The sequence below is a fragment of the Fukomys damarensis genome, unplaced genomic scaffold (assembly GCF_012274545.1).
Source record: "Fukomys damarensis isolate Sample0158 unplaced genomic scaffold, DMR_v1.0_HiC HiC_scaffold_2, whole genome shotgun sequence".
NCBI classification, from domain to species: Eukaryota; Metazoa; Chordata; class Mammalia; order Rodentia; family Bathyergidae; genus Fukomys; species Fukomys damarensis.
The window spans coordinates 6,845,594-6,867,335 of NW_022900914.1; the positions used below are offsets into that span (position 1 = coordinate 6,845,594).

Genomic DNA, 21,742 nt, shown 5'->3' on the forward strand with positions numbered 1-21,742 from the left:
CCCCGGCTGCGGGGGCAGCGGGCGCACCAGGCGGGCGGAAGCCTCACCAGTTCGAGGGAAAGGAAGGAGACTATTTTTAGCATGTGGCGAGGGTGTGAATGACTAGAGAAGTGAGCGAGGCCTGCAGCTCTTTGCATAAACGCAAGACCTGTTGTTTTGTAAAGGTCAAAGGTAAGGAGGAAACACGTGCTCCCGGGCTAGGCTGCTGCCACGCGCTGGCCAGACGCCAGGAGACCCATCAGGTCACAGACTCAGGGCGTAGTGCTTTTGCTTTTCTCTTTTCAACCTCCTGGCAAATTCCTGATGCGGAGATGAAACCGTGCCCCAAGGGGAGTAATGGAGATGCTAGGACATGCCGGGTGAGCAGGGGAAGGCCCGCCGCGGCTCCTCCTTCCAGGCAGGTCTGCCCCCTCCCTGCTGGGGGCAGCGGAGTGACGTCTGGCGGCCGCGAGCCTGTCCAGGTGTGCAGCGGAGAGGGGTAGGAATGTGCCTGGGGGAAGCGCCGCCTGGTGCCGGTGCCAGCCTGCTCCGCGTCCTCTGCGCCTGTGCGAGACAGCTCACCGTTAGTCACGGCAGCAGCTGCCCTGAGCCTCCGATCTGGGCCTGCGGGGAGGGGCTGCCCGGGCGTTCTCTCTTCCGACCGCCTAGGGTCTCCTGCGGTCACTGCTGTCACAGGGTCAGGAAATATTTCCATGGAAGAGCAAACTTGGTTTGCCATGCTGAGTTTGGAATGTGGTGAGCGCTGTGGCAGAGGTGCAGGGCAAAGAGGCCGCACGAGTGCGAGGACCGAGTGGGAGGGAAGCAGCGTCAGCCCCAGGCCACTGTGCCAGGAAGCCAGATTTAGAGCTCTCCTTTTACCTCACTCTGCGGTTGGTTCCCCACAGCTCCTGATGTGGGTCGAAAGGAACAGGAGTCAGAAGCAGATGGCCTGGCGCTCAGTCCAGCTGTGGCGTGGAGTTCCGGAGCGAGCACTCCAGGAGAGGGGCCGTGGCACTCACCCCCGCCCGCCCCGTCCCTCTGCCCTGGGGAGAGGGGCTCAGGCAGGCCTTGTGACATAGCTGTGGACCTGCATGTGCACTGCCAGGTGGGGAGGAGGTGTGGCCTGTGCCCTCGCGGCTCCTGACCAGAGACTGCCCGTGAGGGCACAGCTACCGGAGGGGAGGTTAGAGTGGGGCTGAGGCAGTCCGGGCGGGCATGGTGCTACTGGGAAAGGACCACTGAGCGGTGGCCCTGGCTTTTCTGTCCTGAAGCTCTGTAACTGAAGATGATGCCTTTTAAAAATAAATGGGGGAGCTGGGCGTGTTGGCACAGGCCTGTAATCCCAACGCTCAGGAAGCCGAGGCAGGAAGACTGCCACAGTTGTAGGTCAGCCTAGACTACCAAGTGAGTTCAAGGTCAGCCTGAACCACAGTGAGACCCTGTCTCAAACAAACAAAAGGCGGGGGGCGCAACGAGCCGAAGTAATCTGAAAATGAAAAGCAGTCTCACAGCTACTCTTCGTGAAGGGGCTTTGCCCCACACGGGCTGGCTGTCCCTTTTTTTTTTTTTCACCGGGAATCAAACACAAAACCTTGCACTTTCAAGGCTGGTGGTGGGACCACTGAGCTCAATCGCTGCCCGCCCCTGGATACAGGGTCTTGCTATATGGATCAGGCTGGACTTAAACTATGTAGCCCAGGCTAACCTCAAACTCGAGGTGATCCTCCCGCCTCAGCCTCCTGAGTGCTAAAATAATAGGTGTGTACCCTATGCCTGGCTGTCCCTCACTTCTGTCTCCTCCTTTTAGACAGCAAATCCAGAAGCTGCATTGCCTTAGAGCAGAGTGAGATGGAAAATAAGATAGATTCCTCAAGGCAGTGATATCTGCCGGTGGGGAGGGAGAAGGTGCGGTGCAACTAGGCCCCTGGGAAGCTGCTCCGAGTGCTTTGCATTGTGATCTCGCATGGCTCCAGTATGTGTCTGTGGGTCAGGAGTGCCAAGAAGCTGACAGCTTGGGGTGACGGGATCCCAGGGCGCTCCGGCTGTGGTGCAGTCAGTAGTTGTGGAAAACAAGCACCAGAGGCAGAGGTGGCACAGAGGCAGCTGCTCTCCGCTCACCGTCACCAGTTTGGGCAGCCTGCCTCAGCGTGCATCAGTGGCCGAGGCCGTGCCTGTGGCCCACCCTCACATGCCCAGCACACACCAGGCCACAGCCTGGAAGCAGGGCAGAGCAGGTTCACTGTGGCCTTGAGGGGAGAGGGACGGATGCAGTTGGGCTTTCAGGAAAATCCTGATTGTATCTCAGCCCGTCCGCCTAAGAGATGGGCCAATGAAGATGCTAAACAAGAAGGGAGAGGGGCTGTGGAAAGGCAGAGGACATGCTGTACTCACTCAGGTTCCTGTGTGCTGGGCTCCTCCGTCAACCTGTGGCAGCAGGGGCAGAAACAACATGGAGGTCACACCCGGGCTCTTCTCACCTGCTGGGTGCGAGCATTCCTGACCCCCCAGCCCAGGGGCTTCTGGACTCGCCTCTCCCCTTTGTTCTATGATTTTCTACAACCAGCAACCGCACTTAACATAAGGCAGCAAGGAGACAAACATTTTTCTGGAGAAGGAAGATGATATGTGGGGAACAAAGCTACCTTAAGGGTTCAGGGGAGTGTTTGTGGCTCTGAAAGTGGACAGGGCTTCCCTCCTGCAGACACTGCTCTGGGATGCCCGGCTCGCTCCTGCTCACCCTGGGAGGGCAAACACGGCCCGGGCCTCAGAGCCTGTGCCTGTCCTCCAAGGGCCACTGCTGCCTAGACCATGTGGAAAGTGTGCCAGGGCTCCTCAGCAGCTCCCAACCCCAGGAAGGCAGTTCCGGGAGGGACACAGGAGCACAACACACAGCTCTGGGCTGGCTGGGGTGACATGGGGAAGGAAGCTAGTTTGTGTTTCATCTGTGTAGTCTTGGATACACGAGGGGTGAGGGTGGCAGGGGGACGCACGGTAGGAAGGGTACCCGGGGGTCAGAGCATTCTCCAGTGTGGGGCCAGACAAGGCCAGGGTGGAAGAGGCAGAGGCACGAGCTGGTGAATACAGACGGGGCGCCTGGGACCCACCTGGCTCTCACGGCTTTTGTATCACGCAGACTGCGTGTGGACAGGTGCTGACCAAGCTGCGCTTATATGATATCAGCACAGAAAGCTAATGTTCTGTCCCTCCTTGGCTCTTTAGGGTTGGTACTTTCTGATCTCAGGTGACCCAGGTGACTGCAGTTAGTGCTGTGTCAGTCCACAGTCAACTCACGCCTAGGTGGTGGTGGAGGAGGAGAACCAGGAGGCCCATCCATGAAAACCCTAGGTCTTGTGGTGCTATCCACATAAGAGCTACATTGTATCTTAGGACCAGCACAATGTTGAAAATCAGACAATCACGCATTTAAAACAGTTTGTAATAGGAAATCTTGGAAACAGCCCAAATGCCCATTAACTGAGGAATGGATAAAGAAGTAATTTTTTAATACAATGGAGTACTACTCTGCCACAAAGAAGGAAGAACTTCAGAGATTTATAGATAAATGGATGGACCTTGGAACCATACTCCTAAGTGAAATAAATCAGACCCACATGTTTAAATATTGCATTGTTTCTCTGGGGTAAGAAACTGAACTGGAAATAAGGACTGAAATGTATAATGGATATTGAGAAATGGGAAGTATTCAAATGGGAGAGGGAACAAGGGAAGGGGGAGGAAGAAAGGAAGGGATAAGAAAAACAGTGAAAATAGAAGGGAAAATGGAAACAAAGCTTTTATACATAGGGAGGGGAAGGGGTAAAATAAAATTCATTAAGCCGGGCGTGGTGACGCACGCCTGTAATCCCAGTACTTGGGAGGCTGAGGCGGGAGGATCGCTGTGAGTTCGAGACCAGCCTGGGCTATGTAGTGAGTTCCAGGTCAGTCTCAAGTACACAGTGAGACCCTATCTCAAAAAAAAAAACAAAAAACAAAAAAAAACAGAAAAAACCCCCACAAAAACAAAAAATAAAATTCATTAAAAAATTCCTATCCAACTCTTAACACTTGTTCTCAAGGATTACACCCAAAAGCCATAAAAACAGAAGTTCAGGCACTGTTACAAAAGGTTTCTCATGTACAGGAACTCTACTGTGTATGCCAACAGGGAGGTGACTAAGAGCAAGCGGCACAGAGACAGAAGAAATGCTGCCAGGGAAACTGAGGTCAAAGACTTCTAAAAGCACCTTGGCCAGGAGGTTTCTGGCAAGTTCTTAGGAGAGATAAGGCCTATGTTTTGAGCTGAGGCCTGAGAACTCCTGGAGCAGGAAGGCCAAGGCAGTAGCTTGTACAGCCTCAGCCAAGATCACTCACGGGGCTTGGTGTAGTGTGCATGCAGGAGTGTGTTGGGGCCTATGTTGACAGGGGAATTTAGCCATCTCCGCTCTTCCCCTCTTGTCAGGGAAGGGGAGTCCCCTCTGCATTCTGGGCACCTGACCTGCTGCTCTGCTTCTGTCCGTCTGCCATGTGGCCAAATGTGCCATTTGCATGGCCTCATCCAGCCACTGTCCCGTTTCTCCGAGGCCTCGCTCTGGCTCATGAGATAGTTTTAGCCCCTGCAGGATGCTTCTCTTCTTCCCTCAGTCGCCTTCTTGGCAATTTCACTGCCCTTAGAAATTCTTTGCCCCCTGAGCCTCCGAAGACCTCCTCTTTCATCCACACTGGTCCCTGTGGGCACACCACACTCTAGAACCACCGTGCGAGGGCTGCCCTCCCACCATAGCTTCTTGCCTGTTTCTCCCACTTGACTGCTTTCCACCTTGGCTAAGATTCTTTCCTTCACTTAGTCTACTCATTCTGCTCCAACCAAAACATGGGGTTGCAGCTGGAGAGTTCCAGAGGAATCCAGGATCTGCCACTTAGGACCTATGCAGTGGTCTCCCCAAACCCTGCCTAGACTCTGGGACTCTGATGTCACCGAGAAGGCTGAGCTACAGGCTCGCTGCTTAGTATGCACAGCGAGGCCTCTCATCCCTCCTCTTCCCCGCCTGCATGCCCCAAGCGGCCTGGCTGCTCCACCCACCCCTCTCCCCTGTCCCATCTCCCTGCTGATTTCCTTAGGTGGTTCACTCGCTGACATCCTCCACAGAGCCAGACACTGTTAGGCACAGGAGAAAAACAATGAAACACATTTGCTTATGTTCTGGAGGAATGTAGCAACAGGTATAGTAATATGAGCGAAGTAATAGCCAATGTTCACCTGTCCCAAGAGAATTTTGTTACCTGGTCAGCCTAACACTGAAGGATGAAGAGTAGCAGCATGAAGTCTGGAGTCAGAAAGACCCACTTTCAGCCCAATCAGCGCTGTTAAGTAGCTACACGTGTGGAATCTCCCAGTGCTGAAAGGGCTGTGCGTACCTTCCAGTGGGGAAAGGGTAAGATGAGATTATACAAGTGCTTCCTTGTATATCTGCCACAGCTTTCCCACATAACAAATAGTAGAAAAGTATTATCCATTGGTGGCTTCTGTTCTTCCAGAAGTTACAAAACCATTTTGTCATTCCAACCTACACCAAGCTCTTCTTTTTAGAAACTCTTACACAATTCAGCTTTATGATTAATGTTTTCTGTTGTTTCGTCTCCCATTCATTTTGCTTATCTAGTCTTGCTGTCCTAATTAGACCTTTTTTGTTGTTGTTGTTTTTTTGAGACAGGGTCTCACTATGTAGTTGAGACTGACCTGGATCTCACTACATAGCCCAGGCTAGTTTCGAACTCACAGCGATCCTCCTGCCTCAGCCTCCCTAGTGCTGGGATTACAGGCGTGCACCACCACGCCCGGCTGTCCTAATTAGACCTTTTTTGTTGTTGTTGTTTTTTTGAGACAGGGTCTCACTATGTAGTTGAGACTGACCTGGATCTCACTACATAGCCCAGGCTAGTTTCGAACTCACAGCGATCCTCCTGCCTCAGCCTCCCTAGTGCTGGGATTACAGGCGTGCACCACCACGCCCGGCTGTCCTAATTAGATCTTGAGGCAAGAGATCATTTTTGTGTTTTGTGTCTATTTTGTGTATCCCAACCATCTACCCCAGTATCGGAAAACAAGGAAGCTTCTGACCATCAACCCACATCAACTACTTTAGGGACTAAACGGTTGGCTGGGAAAGCAAGTGGAAAGATGCTGGCAGCCTAAGGCTTTGGGGAAGGTGGGCCCTGGGAGGAAGGAGGACAGAACAAAGGGGAGCACAAGGCCCCGCCTGTACAGCGCAGGCTCCCCATCCACACTAGGGTCCTCTGGGCCGCCTTTACCTCTGTCTTTCCTGTTCTGCATCTGCTCTCCTTCCTCTGCTGTGAAAACAAGTCAAGGAGGCCAGTGACCCTCTGGCACAGCACAGGCATGGGAGGGTGCATAAGGCAACTCAGGAGGCTTGGGATGGGAGCCTGGCTAAAGGCTCACAACTGCAGGCCTCCGTGGGCCCCACACTTGCCTCTATACCTTGTGAGCGCCACACCCAAGCCCTAAGGGGAGCCTGTAAGAAGCAAAGCACCCTGATGTCACCTACGCTGTTCGCCATGCTGCAAACTTCACTGGTGACCACAGCAGGTGCAAGGGACAGCCTGTTTTCCCTGGGACAGTGATACCTAACAGGGATAGATACCAGGTGTATCCCTGGGACACACCTGTATATGCCAGGGATACACCTGATCTCTTACATTCAGGTTCAAGAAAGTTGCACAGCAGAGGAATACCCAAACACTGACTTCTGGGGGAGGAAAAGAAGAAAAGAAAAAGGGAAATTTTAATTGACAACAAACTTAAAGTGATTGCACAGTGCATTGCGGCTCTGTGGGCTGCACAGGCGACCGAAGGGCAGTCATGGATCCTGGATCCTGCGAGCTCCGCAGGACAAGGCCCTCTGCCGTATGCAGTGGTGTGCTCAGCCCGGGGTGTTCACTTTAATTAGGGCCTTGAGCTGGGGATGTAGCTCAGTGGCGCCAGGCCTGCTGGACAAGAAAGCAGGGCCTTAAAAATCTGGGCGAATTCTGGTGTGGTGAAACAGGATGGAAAGCAAAAATCACATCATTCAGGATGACTAAAGGGGCCGAGTAGTGTCATCTAAAGAGAAGATGTGGGAAGTACCGCATTATCTACTGTCAAACACTTGAAAGGTAACCTGCAAAGGAGCGACTGATCTGCTTCTGGAGCTGCAGATGGGCCAAAAAGATAAATCAGCTACAGAAAGGCAGATTTGGGCTCCCAATCAGGGAAGAACTTTCCAGTGATTAGAGCTGGTCATGAGTGAGCTCACTGGAATATTAGCAGACACCCCCCGCCCAGGTTCCGGGTACTGGGGATTGGACTCATGGCTTTATGCAAGCTAGGCAAGGGCTGTACCAATGAGCCACGTCCCCAGCCCTTTTTGTTTCTGTAGTTTTTGAGACAGGGTCTTGCTAAGTTAAAAGTTGTTCAGGCTGGCCTTAAACTTTAGATTTTCCTGCCTTCGTCTCCTGAGTAGGTGGGCTTATAGGCATGTGTCACTATGGCCAGCTTTTCAGAGAACTTTTACAATTGGTGGCAAGTTGGATTAAATGACCTCTAAGACCCTTTGAACTCTATGATTCACTTCTTCTCTCCTTCCCTGTCTTCCTCCCTCCCTCCCTCCCGCCCTCCTTCCTTTCTGAAGCAGGGTCTATGTAGTTCATCATGGCCTTGAACTTTATGTAGTGCAGGCCAGCCTCAACTTTGTGGTGATCCTCCTGTCGAAGCTTCTCGAGTTCGAGGATTACAGGCATGCACCACAACATCGGGCCCACTTCTATTATTTGTAAATGTATTTTTTTAAAAGATGAGGACAGGTCATGGAGATGTCAGATGTGCACCCTACAGAGTAAAAGAAAGGGCAATCTGAGTATGTTTTCATTCTAACAAAACTTTGTGAAGCCATCGTCAAGGAGATGGTAAGAATATGTTGGTGCCGGGCAAGGCTCTTCCATTGGCTGAAGAGCTGGCACCTGTAAATACTTTATTTCTGCATTTTGGAGGGATGATGGAGTGAAGGTGGATTTATTCTACATTCACTTACACACTTTGGTGCTCAGGAGCAAAATGTGTCAAGGAAACAGGCCTCACAGAACCCTGGGTTTGACTTCTTGTCATGGATAGGGCACGAGCATTGGCTCATGTTTTGAGATCTAAATTCTAGGGCCGTCTGTGTTCCCCCAAGCAGCATGATTCCAGGGAGATCACTTTTCTGATAATCATTCATCACATTTCTGTCATAAGAGAACTGGACAGTATGATGATAAGGTACCTTCTAAATGACACTACATAATTTGGTTAAAACCACTCTTCCTACTATGAGATTGCTCAGTATCTCTATAAATGCTTAACTTTGTGAAGCTATTTAGTTTCCACATGCTTTATGTTTAGTGATTTACAGTTACTAGCAGTTACATCATACTTTCATCCTAGTTCAAGCCCAGAAGCCACTGATTTGCATAAATGGTAAAAAGTAGCCTTGAGGCACAAGTGTAGTTCATCTCCATGTCTAAAATCCCCTGGGAAATTCCCTCTCAGAGTGGGATTTCCAGGGGCCGGGGATTTAGCTCAGTGGTTCCACCGCCTGCCTTGCAAAGCACAAGGGCCCGAGTTCAATCCCTGGTACAACAAAACAAAACAAAAAACAATAACAACAAAAAAAGAACCAAAACAGAGTGGGATTTCCAGCCTCTGAGAGAAATATATCAGGGAGGAAACCTTCTAATCAGCTGTGAAGTTATCTCTGAAAGCCATTACCATGCTCTGTGTGTGTGTGTGTGTAAGCATGTTCATGTGTGTAAGGAGGGGGTTGTGCTTCTGCAGGGCTAAGAAACAGGAACAGATGGGTAGGGGGGCACCATGAAGCTCCTGAAACAAGACAATCTGGGTTTGACCTGCACTGGAAAACAGGCAGACTACATAAGTTTTCTTCTGAAGGAGAACAGGGCTCAGAGCAGGTGTGTGCCAGACCTTGTTTTGGTCCCCATGAAAATCCTACTGAAAAAACACCTGGGCTCATCTTCCCTAAAAGTATATGAATAGTCCATGGACAAACTGCTCTGTACTTTTACTTAACCCCCTGAAACTATTGCAAGGTACTCACAAGCACTATGTTAGGTAAAAAGGGTCGGAGGAGGGCCCCCCGAGCTTGGGAAAGGGGCTCACTTACAAAACATGTCACAGGGGAATCCCACCACTGGAAACTACTCATGAGTATTAGGTGGTTGTACCGAAGATGGAGTCATGGGGACGCTTGGATGTATGATGTTATGTGAAAGGCCTTTTGTTTTCGTTCTCTTTCCTGGGTTTTATGTGAGGGGAAAATGCTACAAGGCAGAGGTCTCTGGGAAGTTGCTGCAGTGGCTAAGAAATGGAGACAGCGAAAGAAGTCAGATAAGACCGGATGTGAGGAGCAAAGGAAGCAGCAGGTCACAAAGTTCAGGTGAGATCAGAGCCTGGTGTGGAGAAAAGGAGAGGACAGGGTTCTGAAATCAAATCGGCAGGAGACAGCAGAAAGGCAGCTGGGGAAAGCCCAGCACCGGAGGCTGACGTGGTGGCTGACATCCAGGAAAGCTTCACAACAGGCTGGCGGTCAGGCCTGGGGAAAGAGCCGCTGTGGATGAAGTGCAGGCAGGATGTGAGGGGTCAGGTCGGGGCCTGGCTGCACTGAAGATCTGGATTTCTTTACATTCAGAACTGTGTTTGCTCCACCAGATGCATCTGCCAGATAAACCTAAATGTGTAACTGCCCCTCTATGATCATGTAGGGGAGGAAGGCACGCTAGTGAAGGGTCACTAGGGCCTCCTGTTCCTAGGAGGCAAAACTGAGTGGTAAAAAGAGGGGGTTGTGCCACCAGGGCGCTGAGGAGGGTGGGCACGGCAGGGGGCAGAAGGCTGGTGGGGAGCTCTGGGCATCACCTGAGTGGAGCTCCTTCACCAGGGATGACATGGTGTTGGTGATGGAGTCAGCGGCCACCAGCAGGTCACTGTGGAGGTTTCTCCTTGTACCTGAGGGGAGTCAGAGCAGATGGCAATGCAGGTGGGGCACGAGAAGAGAGAGCCCAGCAGATGCCTCTGTCCGCCAAGCTCTTGGGCACAGATACAGGACAGCTAAGGGAGATGGGGACACAGCAGCTCCATCTGTTCCCCCACACCAGGAGACCGTTCCACTCCGTCTTCTCCGGGACAGCAGAGCCTGTCAAGTCCATGCTTTGCAATATAAAAAAAGTTGGGTTCCAGAACAAGCTTTCCACTGAGGCATTCTTACCCTTGGCGGGGCGGGTGGGCTTTATCCTCCAACACCACCACCTCGTACCTTCTTGTCCCCAGCCCCCAGCTCCCTCAAGGCCTCCTCCCCAACTATACACTGTGGTTCTCTAGCTCTTCAGATGGCTGTGGCAATGCCGTACTTGGCGGACCTTTAGCTAGGTCCTATTTAGAGGACCACTCTTCTTGCTCTTGCTGGCTCTAAGGGCCTTCTAGGCCCAGTATGTGACTTTAGATTACTCCACCCAATTCCTCTGGAGGTGGCACAGGCCAATTTGGGGAAGAGGGCAAGGCACATCCCAGAAGAAAGAGCACAGAACCCCAGGTGGCTTATTCTTTGATACATGAAGCCTGCAGACCTCTGCTGGAGACCAGCCCATCTACTGAGAAGGGACCAGCACTTGACTTATTTATACCATAAACCTGACACCTAAGCTAAGCCATCTGATCACCTAAAGAGAAGAACACATAGGAAAGGAAGTGGAAAAAACCTCAGTGGGAATCTTATACATACTTTCCAGTCCCTTGGGCTCCCTGTTAGACTTGGGCCCAGACACTCACCTTGTGCAAAGGCCTCCTGCACGTCGCCCCCGACTCCACTCAGTGAGTCCTGTGGGCAGTGGGTGGGGGTGGAGCCGGCAGATGTGGAGCGGACGGGCATGGGCATTGGGCGGCCACCTCCATGAGTGGGTGACGTATGTGGTGACGCTGTGGCCTGAGCCTGAGAGGATCAGAGAGAAGATCTGTCATTGCAGGTGCCTCATCTTGTCAAGGAAGGGGGACACCCTTTGCAGTCAGTCTGAGTCAGCCAACAGTTTGCTGATGCATGACCATGTTTGAAAGGAAGGAGCCAGGCTGCCTGCAGGACTGGGGATAGAAAGAAAAGGAGAAAGGAAGGAGGCTGGGGAGGGAGGGAGTACATTTTAAAATAGGGAATAGGGCACAGAGGAGGCCAGCAGAGAGAGGAGGCCCTCAGGTGGGCAGATTGGACAGGCAGCAGGGCTGAGGATCCAGGCCCCAATATAAATCACACACACACCCCTCCATGTCTGTTTCCATATACTCATGTACACATTGTCATCAGACCCTCCAAAAGCCTGTGAGTAGAAAGGGATCATCTCTTCATAGCAATTTTACAGAAGCATTAAGAGTCAGAGCACATATAAGGCCGTGCACAAGAAGCTGCATGGCTCTCCAGAGACAGATGCTGGAATAGTCCTTGGACTCCAAGGCCAGTGGTCTGTCCTCTGCACATGGCCACTTCTGCCTACGTGGATGTGTTCCTGAGTTATGGTAGGGAACTGGGGGCAGGTTGTTCCCAGGGGCCTGACCTAGAAGCCAGCAAGGTGCATCACACTGCTCCCCACCCACACATCTGGGGAGGCCTCCTGTGGGCACCCTATGGGGCTGCGAGAGTGGACAGATATTAAGTAGAAGCTGACCTTTCCTTATGAAGGCCTGATATACTTTTAGACGGGAAACGAGTGAAAGAAGAAAGCCAGTCAAAGGCAGCTACTGAGCTGGGGCTCTGCTGTTCCAGGGAACTGGGGAACTGGGTGTGGCACAGACTGGGGTTTGCTGTGGAAGCAAAACTGGGAAATCATAACCTTAGTGTGAGAATGAATTCAAATAAAGAGAATTCTCCTTCTGTACAAGCAGAATGTGCTCGGAGCAAACAGGCAGGCTATGTGCCTAGTACTTCACCTCAGCACTGCAACCCTGTGGGGACTGAGCTAAAGAAGTGGTGGTCTCTATGGTTCTTGCTTTGAATCATCTGTGTATTTTGAGAAATACAAAAAGCTCAGAGTAAAAAGGTATAACAATAAACCACTCCAAGTCAAAATTGTTAATATTGTGCCAAATTTATTTCAACCTAAAATTAGTGCAAATAAATTTGAAGATTCTTTTTACCGCCAGTCCTAGTTCCTTTCTCGTGTCATGTCAGAGGAAACCTTACCAGAGATTCTGATGTGAAGAATTTTACCTACATCTTTGACTAAGAATGATATATAAAATCACCATGCCTTTGCAATGTGCACGACTGGCATGTTACTGCAAAGTGCATTTTGCAATTTGCTTTTATCTCTGCACACTCTGAGATTTACCGTTGACACAAATAACCTTAGAACTTTACAACGTGCCACCTACAAAAAGGACTCAAGTTGTAGCACAGTAACTTTAACAGCTAAAACTACGTTTATTTCTCAAAAAAGAAAAATCTTGTTACTCTGGGTTAAAGATTTCTTAAATATGACACCAAAACCATGATATGTAAAGGAAAAATATAAATGTATGCACTGGTTTTTATCCAAATTCATTACTTCTGCCAAAATAGCTAGAAGAGAGGATTTTGATTATTCCACAAAAGATGAGCAATAATGAATATAAAGAGTTGATCAAACAACTTATAAATGTACCAAAACATCACACCATACTCTCAAAAGATGTACAATTATCTTTTAATTAAAAAAAAAACTTCTGCTTTTCCAAAAACATGATTAAATACTGTACTATATGGACAAATCAACTCAAAATGGACCAACTCAGAATGGACCAGACCTAAATTTAAGAGCTGAAACTATAAAATCTTAGAAGATAACACCGTGGAAAAAGCTTTATACACTGGATTAAGCAAAGACTTAGGTATGGTACCAAAAGTAGAAGCTACAAAACAAGAACTTGATAAACCAAATATCATCAGAATTAAATACTGTGCTTCAAAAGCTATCATGAAAAGGGCCCGGGATTTAGCGTAGTGGTTCTGCCACCTGTTTTGCAAGCTCAAGGTCTTGAGTTGGATCCTTGGTACCCCCCCCAAAAAAAAAGAAAAAAAAGAAAAGAAATACTACAAAAAGATATTAAAATATTGAAAAGATGACATACAGAAAGGAAGAACATTTTTGCAAATTATACAGCTGATATGGGACCTCTACTTAACACATATATAAATGCCCAACAAGCATGTGAAAAGATACTCAACATTATTAGGCATTAGGGAAGTGCAAATTAAAACCACTATGAGATACCACTTTATACTCATTAGGATGGCTATAAATGAGAAAAACAGATAGTAACAAATGTTGGCAACTGTGTGGAGATATTCAAATCCCCATACTATGCCAGAAGTAGTGTAGCTGCTTTGGATAACAGTGTGGAAGTTCCTCAAAAGGTTAAGTACTGGGTACCCTATGACAGCAATTTGACTCCTACGTTTATCACCAAGAAAAATGAAAATATATGCTCACACAAAACCTATATCCAAATGCTCACAGGAGCATTACTTAACACAGCCAAAAATTGGAAACTCAAATGTCTATCAATTGATGAATAACTTAAATAAAAAATGATATATCCATACAATGGAATATTATTTAGCAATAAGGAATGAAATACTGTACATGCTATAACATGGATGAAATTGGGAAACAATAAGTAAAAAAAGTCACAAAAGACCATATATTATATGATTTCATTCGTATGAAATATTTAGAAGAGGTAAATCAGAGATTGGGAGCAGATTAGTGTTTATCTGGGCTGGAAAGGGGTTCGTGACAGATGAGCGGTGAGTATTGATGGGTCTGAGGTTTCTCTTTGAGGCTAATATATGCTACAATTGATGGTGGTGATGGCAACACAGCTCAGTAAGTACATCAGTCAGTCACTGAATTTTACACTTTAAAATTGTGAATTGCATGGTATGTGAACTATATTTTAATAAAATTATTATAAACACACCATTAAGAAAAATAAAAAGCCACAGCCAGGGGGAAATATTTGCAAGCTGTATCTGATAAAGAACTTATGCGCAGAACATATAAAGAACTCCTACAACTCAGTATTAAGATGACGAACAACCCAAATACAAAATGGGGCAAGATTTGAACTGACATTTCACCAAATGAGATGTACAAATAGGCTAATGATCACATGAAAAATGTCAACATGAGGAATCATGAGGGAAATAGAAATTGAAAACACAATGGTACATCCCTTGTATTATTACACTGAAATAGCCATAATCAAAAAGACCGAGGAAGATGTGGGAAACTGAAAGCCCGGTACATTGTTGATGAGACTGTAAGAGGTGTGACCATTTTAAAAAACATTTCAGCACTTTCTTTCCGCCCCCAGCAGTTTCTTAAAGTGTTAAATATAAATTTAATTGTATAACCCAGAAAATTCCACTCTTGATTTTCCCCAAGGAAAATAAAAATCCATGTTTACTCAAAATACACACAAATGTTCACTGGCAATAATTTAATGGCCAAAAAAGTGGAAACAACCCCTAATTTTTTTTTTTGGTACTGGGGATTGAACTTGGGTCCTTGTGCTTGCCACGTAGGCGATGGAACCACTGAGCTAAATCCCTGGCCGAAAACCCTCAAATTCATTAACTCATGAGTAGATTAACAAAACGTGGCACTAAACTATGGGATGCTACAGGCTCTTTTTGCTGCTGTTATGATTTGTATCTAGAGGCCCACCCAAAGCTCAAGAGCTCAAAGGAGGGGTTTTGGGAGGAGGTGGGTCACTGGGAGTGAGTCCTGGAAGGGTTTATTTCCCCCCTCCTCCCTCGATCTCTCTGCTTCCTGCTGCAGTGCCAGGAGCAACCTCCTCTGCCACGCCCTCTGCTGTGCCACCCTGCCCTGGAGCCAGATGACTATGGACTGAAACCTCTACAAACTGTGAGCTAAAACAAACCTCTCCTCCTTTAAATTGTGGGTGTCCCAGGGACAAGAAAGTAACTAAGACAGTTACATAGAGTATTTTACTACTGTTTAACTTTTATAACAAATTTTCATTGACAAATATGTTCTACTTTGTGCAATACTATCTCTCTCTCTCTTTTTTTTTTTTTGGTACCAGGGATTGAACTCGGGTCCTTGTGCTTGCGAGGCAGGCATCAACCTCAGGCGCAAGAAGAGGGGTGAGGCAACTGATGAATGGAAACAGACGACTGTGGAAGACCAGATGGGAATTAAGGCCTAACTGGCCTCCTCGGTGAGCACTGAGAAGAAGGAGGACATGCAAGCATACTAACATGCTACAGGGGAAAAAACCACCTGAGGTTAGGCTGTCAACCTGGACAAATACCAGAGAGGGAGAGAGACACAGGGATCCTGTGTAACTCTTGACTGCTCATGTCCATGTCTGAGTGAATAAAACCAAGGTGCACCAGTCACTTGGGGCTCTGTGTTGAAGGGAGACATGAGCCCCCTGGCCCTCCAGATTTTAACCGGTTTCTCTGCGTCTTTATTTTCCATTCTCATCGCCCCTTGGTCAAGTTCGAGCTTTAAGGCTGGTTCCTACAGAAGTGTTTTTTGTTTTTGTTTTTTTAAAATACAGCGGACTATTGTGCCGTAAAGAAGGATAAGCTTGAGACAGCTCTAGCTCAACAGGTGCACCTTGAGACCATACTCTTAAGTGAGATAATCGGACACACATGTTTAAATACCACATTGTTTCTCTGGTGTGAGAAACTGAAAGCATAAATAAGGACAAATACGTGTAATAGATATTGGGAAACGGGAAGAAAATGTTCAAATGAGACGAGGAACAAAGGAGGGGGAGAAGGAAAGGAAAGAAAGGACAAGGAAAAAAGAATAGAAGAAAAAAATGGAAACACAGCTTTTATAAATAAGGAGGGGCAAAGGACTGAAGAGAGGGGATGGAAAATAAAAGCAAGACATACCACGTACAGGTACAAATTTCCTCTGATGAATGTTATTATGTATATCTAAATGTACCCATAAACACCGAACACAAAAAGGAAGAAGGGTGAGGGTCTGTGAGGTACTGGTTTCAGGGCTGGCCTGGAAATGCCTGGGTTAAGTGTACAACTCTGACGAGTGAGAACTCAGGTAGAAATTAGATCCAGTTAAAGACAAAATGGCCCATGAAATTCAAGCTTACTTCTGTGGTCCCTCAGACAGCCAGCCCAGCAAGATGCACCCAGTGAGTCCTCATAAATCTCATTCAAGTGATCAGGGCTTGAGGACCAGGCACTGCAGTCACAAGACCCAGGATGAGCATAGAGCTACTTTTGAAGAACATGAAATCAAACTTGTACAAATATTTTCATATGAAAATGATGATGGGGGAGTGAAACAAGAGAGACGGGCAGTAATGTGGCTGAAACTGTAGGGTAAGGAAGAGAGAAACCCACAAACCCACTGCCAGCTTTACAGTCATCAGCCAGTTTCCTGGATCACTGCCCGGCAGATGCCCTCTGAGGGAGAGAAAGATCAGATTCCTGAAGTTACCTTTGTTCAGCCCAGTTGAAAAAGCAAAGCTAAAGCCACTGGGAAAGTGATATTCTCCCCAGTGGTCTTATATCCTAACCCCTGGCTTTTGTATCTTACTAGATTCAACAGTGCTAGGACAGGGCTCCAGGGCCCCTGCGAACACTGGTTCAGGCAGAGTAATGACAACCAGCATCTTGGGCTGGTCAAAGTGAACAGTTACAGTCCCCAAAACGCACCCGCCTCAGCCAGGCCACTCCAAGGGTCAGGAAGCCTAACGGATGGAGCTGATCTGGATGGGGACACACTGGTGCATGGTGCCAAATGACTGCTGCAGGGTTTCTTTTTGGTACCGGGGATCGAACTCAGACCCTTGTGCTTGCAAGGCAGGCGGCGGAACCACTGAGCTAAATCCCTGCCCCTGCAGGGTAGTTTTGACAAAAAGCAAGAAGTGTGACAATGGTTCTTTTTGCTCTGTTGAAAGGACTCTGCCCTATGGGCCAAAGATTTAGCTCAGTGGTGCTGCCACCTGCCTCACAAATGCAAGGTCCTGAGTTTGATCCCCAGTACCTGCCCTCCAAAAAAAAAAGAAGGAAAGAAAGGATTATGCCCTCTTTTGCATTCTCTCTGCCAGGCCCCTGTCAACTCCCTTCGTGCTGTCTGACCTGTTCCTGATGGCCCTCCGGGTGTGAGCCTCACTGTCTCCTCCTGTAGGCAGAGATGGTTCTGCAAAGGTCTGTGCATGTCCTTTCCCACTACTATCTCAGTTCTTAAATTCCATCCTCTGCATCACTGTGCTTCCACAGATAAATGCTTAGTAACCACTTGTTAAGTGACAACGACAGGCATCAAGTTTCTGTAATGGAAAATGGGAAAGTAGCCAGAACAGCAACGATCTCCAGGGAGTAATAAATCTCTCTATCATCAGTAATCTTTGTGTGAAATACTCTAATAGCCAGACCTCTGAGAAGGTCCCAAATGACCCCCTCCATTCACAACCTGGAGTAATCGCCCCTGGCATGTGGGCTTCATCTTGTGACTGGATTCTAGTGAATTAGATGAATGGGATGCCACCTCTGAGGTTAGGTGAGAAAAGACTGTGATTGTCTTGGCCACACTCCTGCTTGCTTGCTCAGATGAGGCAAGCTGCCATCTTGTGAGCTGCCCTGTGGAGAGGAACTGGGGGTGGCTTCCAGCTGTCAGCCAGCACTCCATGAAGGCCTTCATTCCACAAAGCACGAGGAACTGAACCCTGGCAATAATCATGGGAGTTGTTGAGCCTTCAGGTGACTGTAGCCTTGAGACCGCCTAAGCTGAAGGACCCAGGAACACAGCACCCAGTTCCTGGCTTAGAGAAGCTATGGAATAATCAGTATTTATTCATCTAAGCTACTAAGGGTTTGAGGCAACTTGCTGTGCAGTAACAGATAACTCATATGCAAGGCTGGTTTTTAAAGATATATCAGATCAGTTGTGTATGATGGACATTTGAGTGACAGGGGGAGAGTATAAGAACTTGGGGAAATGCAAGACCAGGACCAAAGGGCCTCATGGTAGGCCAAAGACCCAGGAAAGAGGTCTACGGATGAGACGAGAGGGAGGGATACATTACCAGGAACACATCTTTCTAATTTAGTATATGTGTTGCCGAAGTGAGCACGACACATCTTTCTAACTATGAATGTGCCAAGGGTCTGGAATCCCATCAGCTGGTCCTGACATGGAAGGTTTCAGATTCTTTGCTTTGCTGATAACTACCAGCACCTAACAGCAATTTTCTGCTTCTTGAAGAAGGGGGCAATTGCAGGCTCTGAAATGCAATCCCAGCTCTTTTCAGCACCTGGGTGAACTCCTGGAGGGGCAGATGGGGTCGGTGACAGGGCATGGGACAGCGGTTGGAGATTTGCTTAACTGTGTCCCTCACATACCTGACCATTTCTGGGCCACTGTGATCTTCACCAGATAACCTCATCTCAGAAATGCTAAGTGACCATGGCACAGCTTTAATGGAACCGTTCTGCCAGTGAAGAACACGCTTCTGAAGGCTGCAGTGATCTCACAGTTACATCGTAATACATTCTACTTGCAATTTTCCTTCCTCACAATGAAGTCAATGCTAGAGAGGCTGAGCATGGAGGCCTCATGCAGATGAAGCTGATTAGGAGGTGCAGAGAGCAGGCCCCTGTACAGAGAATGGGACCATTTCCAGAAAGACAAATGAGGTCCCTCCAATTAAACAAGCACAAACTGGAGTGTGCCAGGCACACAATCTGAAACAACGCCTGCAACGCAGAACAGCCCTCTCAGCTTGCTGACATCCACCATTAACTCTGCTTACTGGATAGACACGGGTCAGACAGACACGTGAAAAATCAAGCAGCAGCCCTGCACTATACAACTTCACCTTGTCTCAGAAGCACAGACGGGCTTTCTGCTGGAGAGGCAGGCTGCCCTGTGAGACTGTGAAGCATTTCTTTCAACACAAACCAATCCAGAATAAGCAGCAGAGGGGAAGCTGGGGGGTGGATCCCCATCAACACCTTGAGCTTACAGGCAACCTGAGAATCCCACAGAAGTCTGTCAAGGTGGAGGAGCTAGTTGGGTGCCCAAGGGGAAGAGGATAAGCTGCCTAACAGTAGACTTAAAACCACGGTGTGCCTCTGGGTTTCAGCTGCCAGGAGAGGGGCAATTAGCCTGGCAAAGCAAGGGAAGCTCTGCAACACGCTGCTCATTGGTTTAAGGGTTCTTGGTGTAAGGACAGTGGGATCCTGTAATACAACCCCTAACTAAGGCTTGGATCAGTGCAAGCCAATCATCTGCCTAACCAACAACAGCACAATAAGTGCCCTGTAACTCAGATTCTCAGAGCACAGAGGTCCTTTGTAGTTTGAAACAGTTCTGCTGGAATGCAGAGCTGGGGACACAATCTGAGCAGCTTTCTAGACTGCTGGCTCTTCACTTTTCAAGTCAGCAAAGACTCTGAGAACCCTGAGGAAGCTATGCATCATGTTTCAAGAAAAGTGACCAGAAGTCAGTTATGATTTCAAAGGATTTATGACCATAGAAAAATAGCCTGTTTTAGGCCAACATTCATTTTATATTTGAGAAGACTGAGACCTAGAGAGGTAACAAGGTCACAAGACTATAAGGGCACCTGGGTCTTCCAGGGGCCCCAGACTGCTAGGAGAAACCTAAGCATGCTGGGATCCTAGCACCATCTTTCTAAGGTGAGAAGGGACATGAATTGGTCAAGACATCTCACTAGAGAAGCTGACTATGATTTTCCACAGAAGAGTCCATTTCATTTCCCGTAACAGTGAGAAACATGGGAGAGGAGAGTATACAGAGTAATGACTGATCCAGAACACAGATGCAATACTGGAGCCAATGCAGGTAGGTACAGAGAATCCCAGAAAGGTGAGCTAACACAGTAATCCTTCCCCAGCTCTGCAACTGAACACAGATAGAGGGACTCACAGGGCAGAGAAGGCAGAGAACTGCTACAAGGCCAGCAGCAGAGAAAAGGGCACTGCCTTTAGCAGGAAGTGGATACTCCTCTTGGCCATGTTCAGGCGTCCCCAGCATGGTACCCAGCACACGGTAGGGGTGCCATAAACAGCACTTCCCTTCCTGCATGTGGAAGGTAGGAATTGTCTGTCTCCTTAGTATATGACACAGCCCGGTAACCAAACCCCAAGAGGACAGCGGCAAAAAGCCTGCTACAAGAGCTAATGTCCTCTGCAGGGCATTGTAATGGCAAAGCTCCCACCCATACAAAGCCCAAGCAGGCTATTATGACAAAAGACTGGAGGACACTGTAGTTCTCCACCTCTCTCTGACTCATGGCGACCTGCCAGGCAGCAGATGGTCTTTGTGGACAATTACCTCCATTTTGCTACAGTATAGTTAAATTAAACAAACTGGCCTCTTTGCTGCCAATTTTCAGAGGCCTCAGAAAAGCAAAAAACAATGTAGGGAGAAAGAAGCTGTAAGCCTGAAATGTAGGTAAGACAAGCATGGCTGTATGGAAGCTGGGTGGATGAACGGACTTTGAACATCTTCTCTAATGGGAAGCAAAAGCCCCTCATGCTATTTTAAGCCGGTGCTGGTGGTGAGCATGCCTGGAAGATGCAGCTGCCTCACTGACTAGGAGAACAGGAGAGAGAGGGGACGGTTGCCCTGTCTGTCCTGCTGCAACAGTTCAGACTGCCTGCTGTGAGTTAGGACTAAGGATGGAAGACAGACATCATGGACCAGGGCAGAGATGTGAGACCCAGCAGCAAAGCAGCAGGCGACAGTCTCCTCTGCAATGAACCAATGCCAGGAAAGGACATGCTCGGAGACATTCTGTCTTAGCAATGTGTCCACCTGCAAGCTACCCTTAGCAGAGTCACTGAAAGACAAATGTGGCTTCTAAACACCAAGAGAGGAGCTGAAGAGTTTCTCTGCTCTTTTCACCATTAATACATGCATCTCTATTGTGTGTCTGCTGGGAGGATGAGTCTACCAACAAGTTTACTGTGATGTCCCTCCACAAAGGCTGACACTTGTTTGTTCCACATCACATCAGGAATGTGAGGGCGCACACATGACCTGACCCACCACTCACTGGGGTGGGTGTGGGGTGGTCTGTGATCGCTGATGTTCTGTGATGAAGGTTTGGCAATGGGTAAAAGGTTAAGGTTCTCAATCTTTATAATTCAGCGGAGTCATGCTAAATTATACAGAAGACAGCTTACCCCAAGACTTAAAGGGATGGGTGGTAAGGTGTTTAGTTATCTTTTTAAGAGGAAATAGGAAGGCATATTGAATTTCTGGGACAAAGAACAATGTATTTAAACTCACCACAAACATAAAGATCAAAAGAAAGTTGAAATTTAATCTTTTAGTAAAGGGAAGCTCATAAATCCCACTCTAGAATTACACTTTTTGTTTGTTTCCCCTGGTTTAGCCAGCTCCATGTAAAGTTGGCCTCTCTTGTTAGTCCTTACTGCAGGATTTATCCCTGTAAAATGAATACCAAATACTCAGATTGCACATTAGAAACAAAAACTAACAGTCTCTCATGATGGCAGGACGGTGTGCTCGTTATCTGGATAGAAATCACTTATGAGGCAGGGAGGAGTGATATTTTAAAATCCAAAGAGTCAGAGTTAACTGCTACTTGTGGGTAAGCAAAACTTGCGTGTGAAGTATGGCTCCTCTATCCAACAAC

General features: G+C 48.1%; 1 protein-coding gene across 7 annotated transcripts in view; it reads right to left on the reverse strand.

The window, feature by feature from the left end:
- Positions 1-319: 319 nt before the first annotated feature.
- Dtnb (dystrobrevin beta) overlaps positions 320-21,742 on the reverse strand; it is a 340,951-nt gene continuing 319,528 nt past the window's right edge. For 6 of the 7 annotated variants that reach the window (XM_010604850.3, XM_010604848.3, XM_010604846.3 and 3 more), the window contains 4 exons: positions 10,847-11,006; positions 9,938-10,027; positions 2,371-2,403; positions 320-543 (listed from right to left, as the gene is read on the reverse strand). In XM_010604850.3, coding sequence (XP_010603152.2) covers positions 2,399-2,403; positions 9,938-10,027; positions 10,847-11,006 — 255 coding nt within the window. In that variant the 3' untranslated portion in view covers positions 320-543; positions 2,371-2,398. The remainder of the gene's footprint in view (positions 544-2,370; positions 2,404-9,937; positions 10,028-10,846; positions 11,007-21,742) is intronic. The other variant, XM_010604849.3, reaches the window with a different exon arrangement.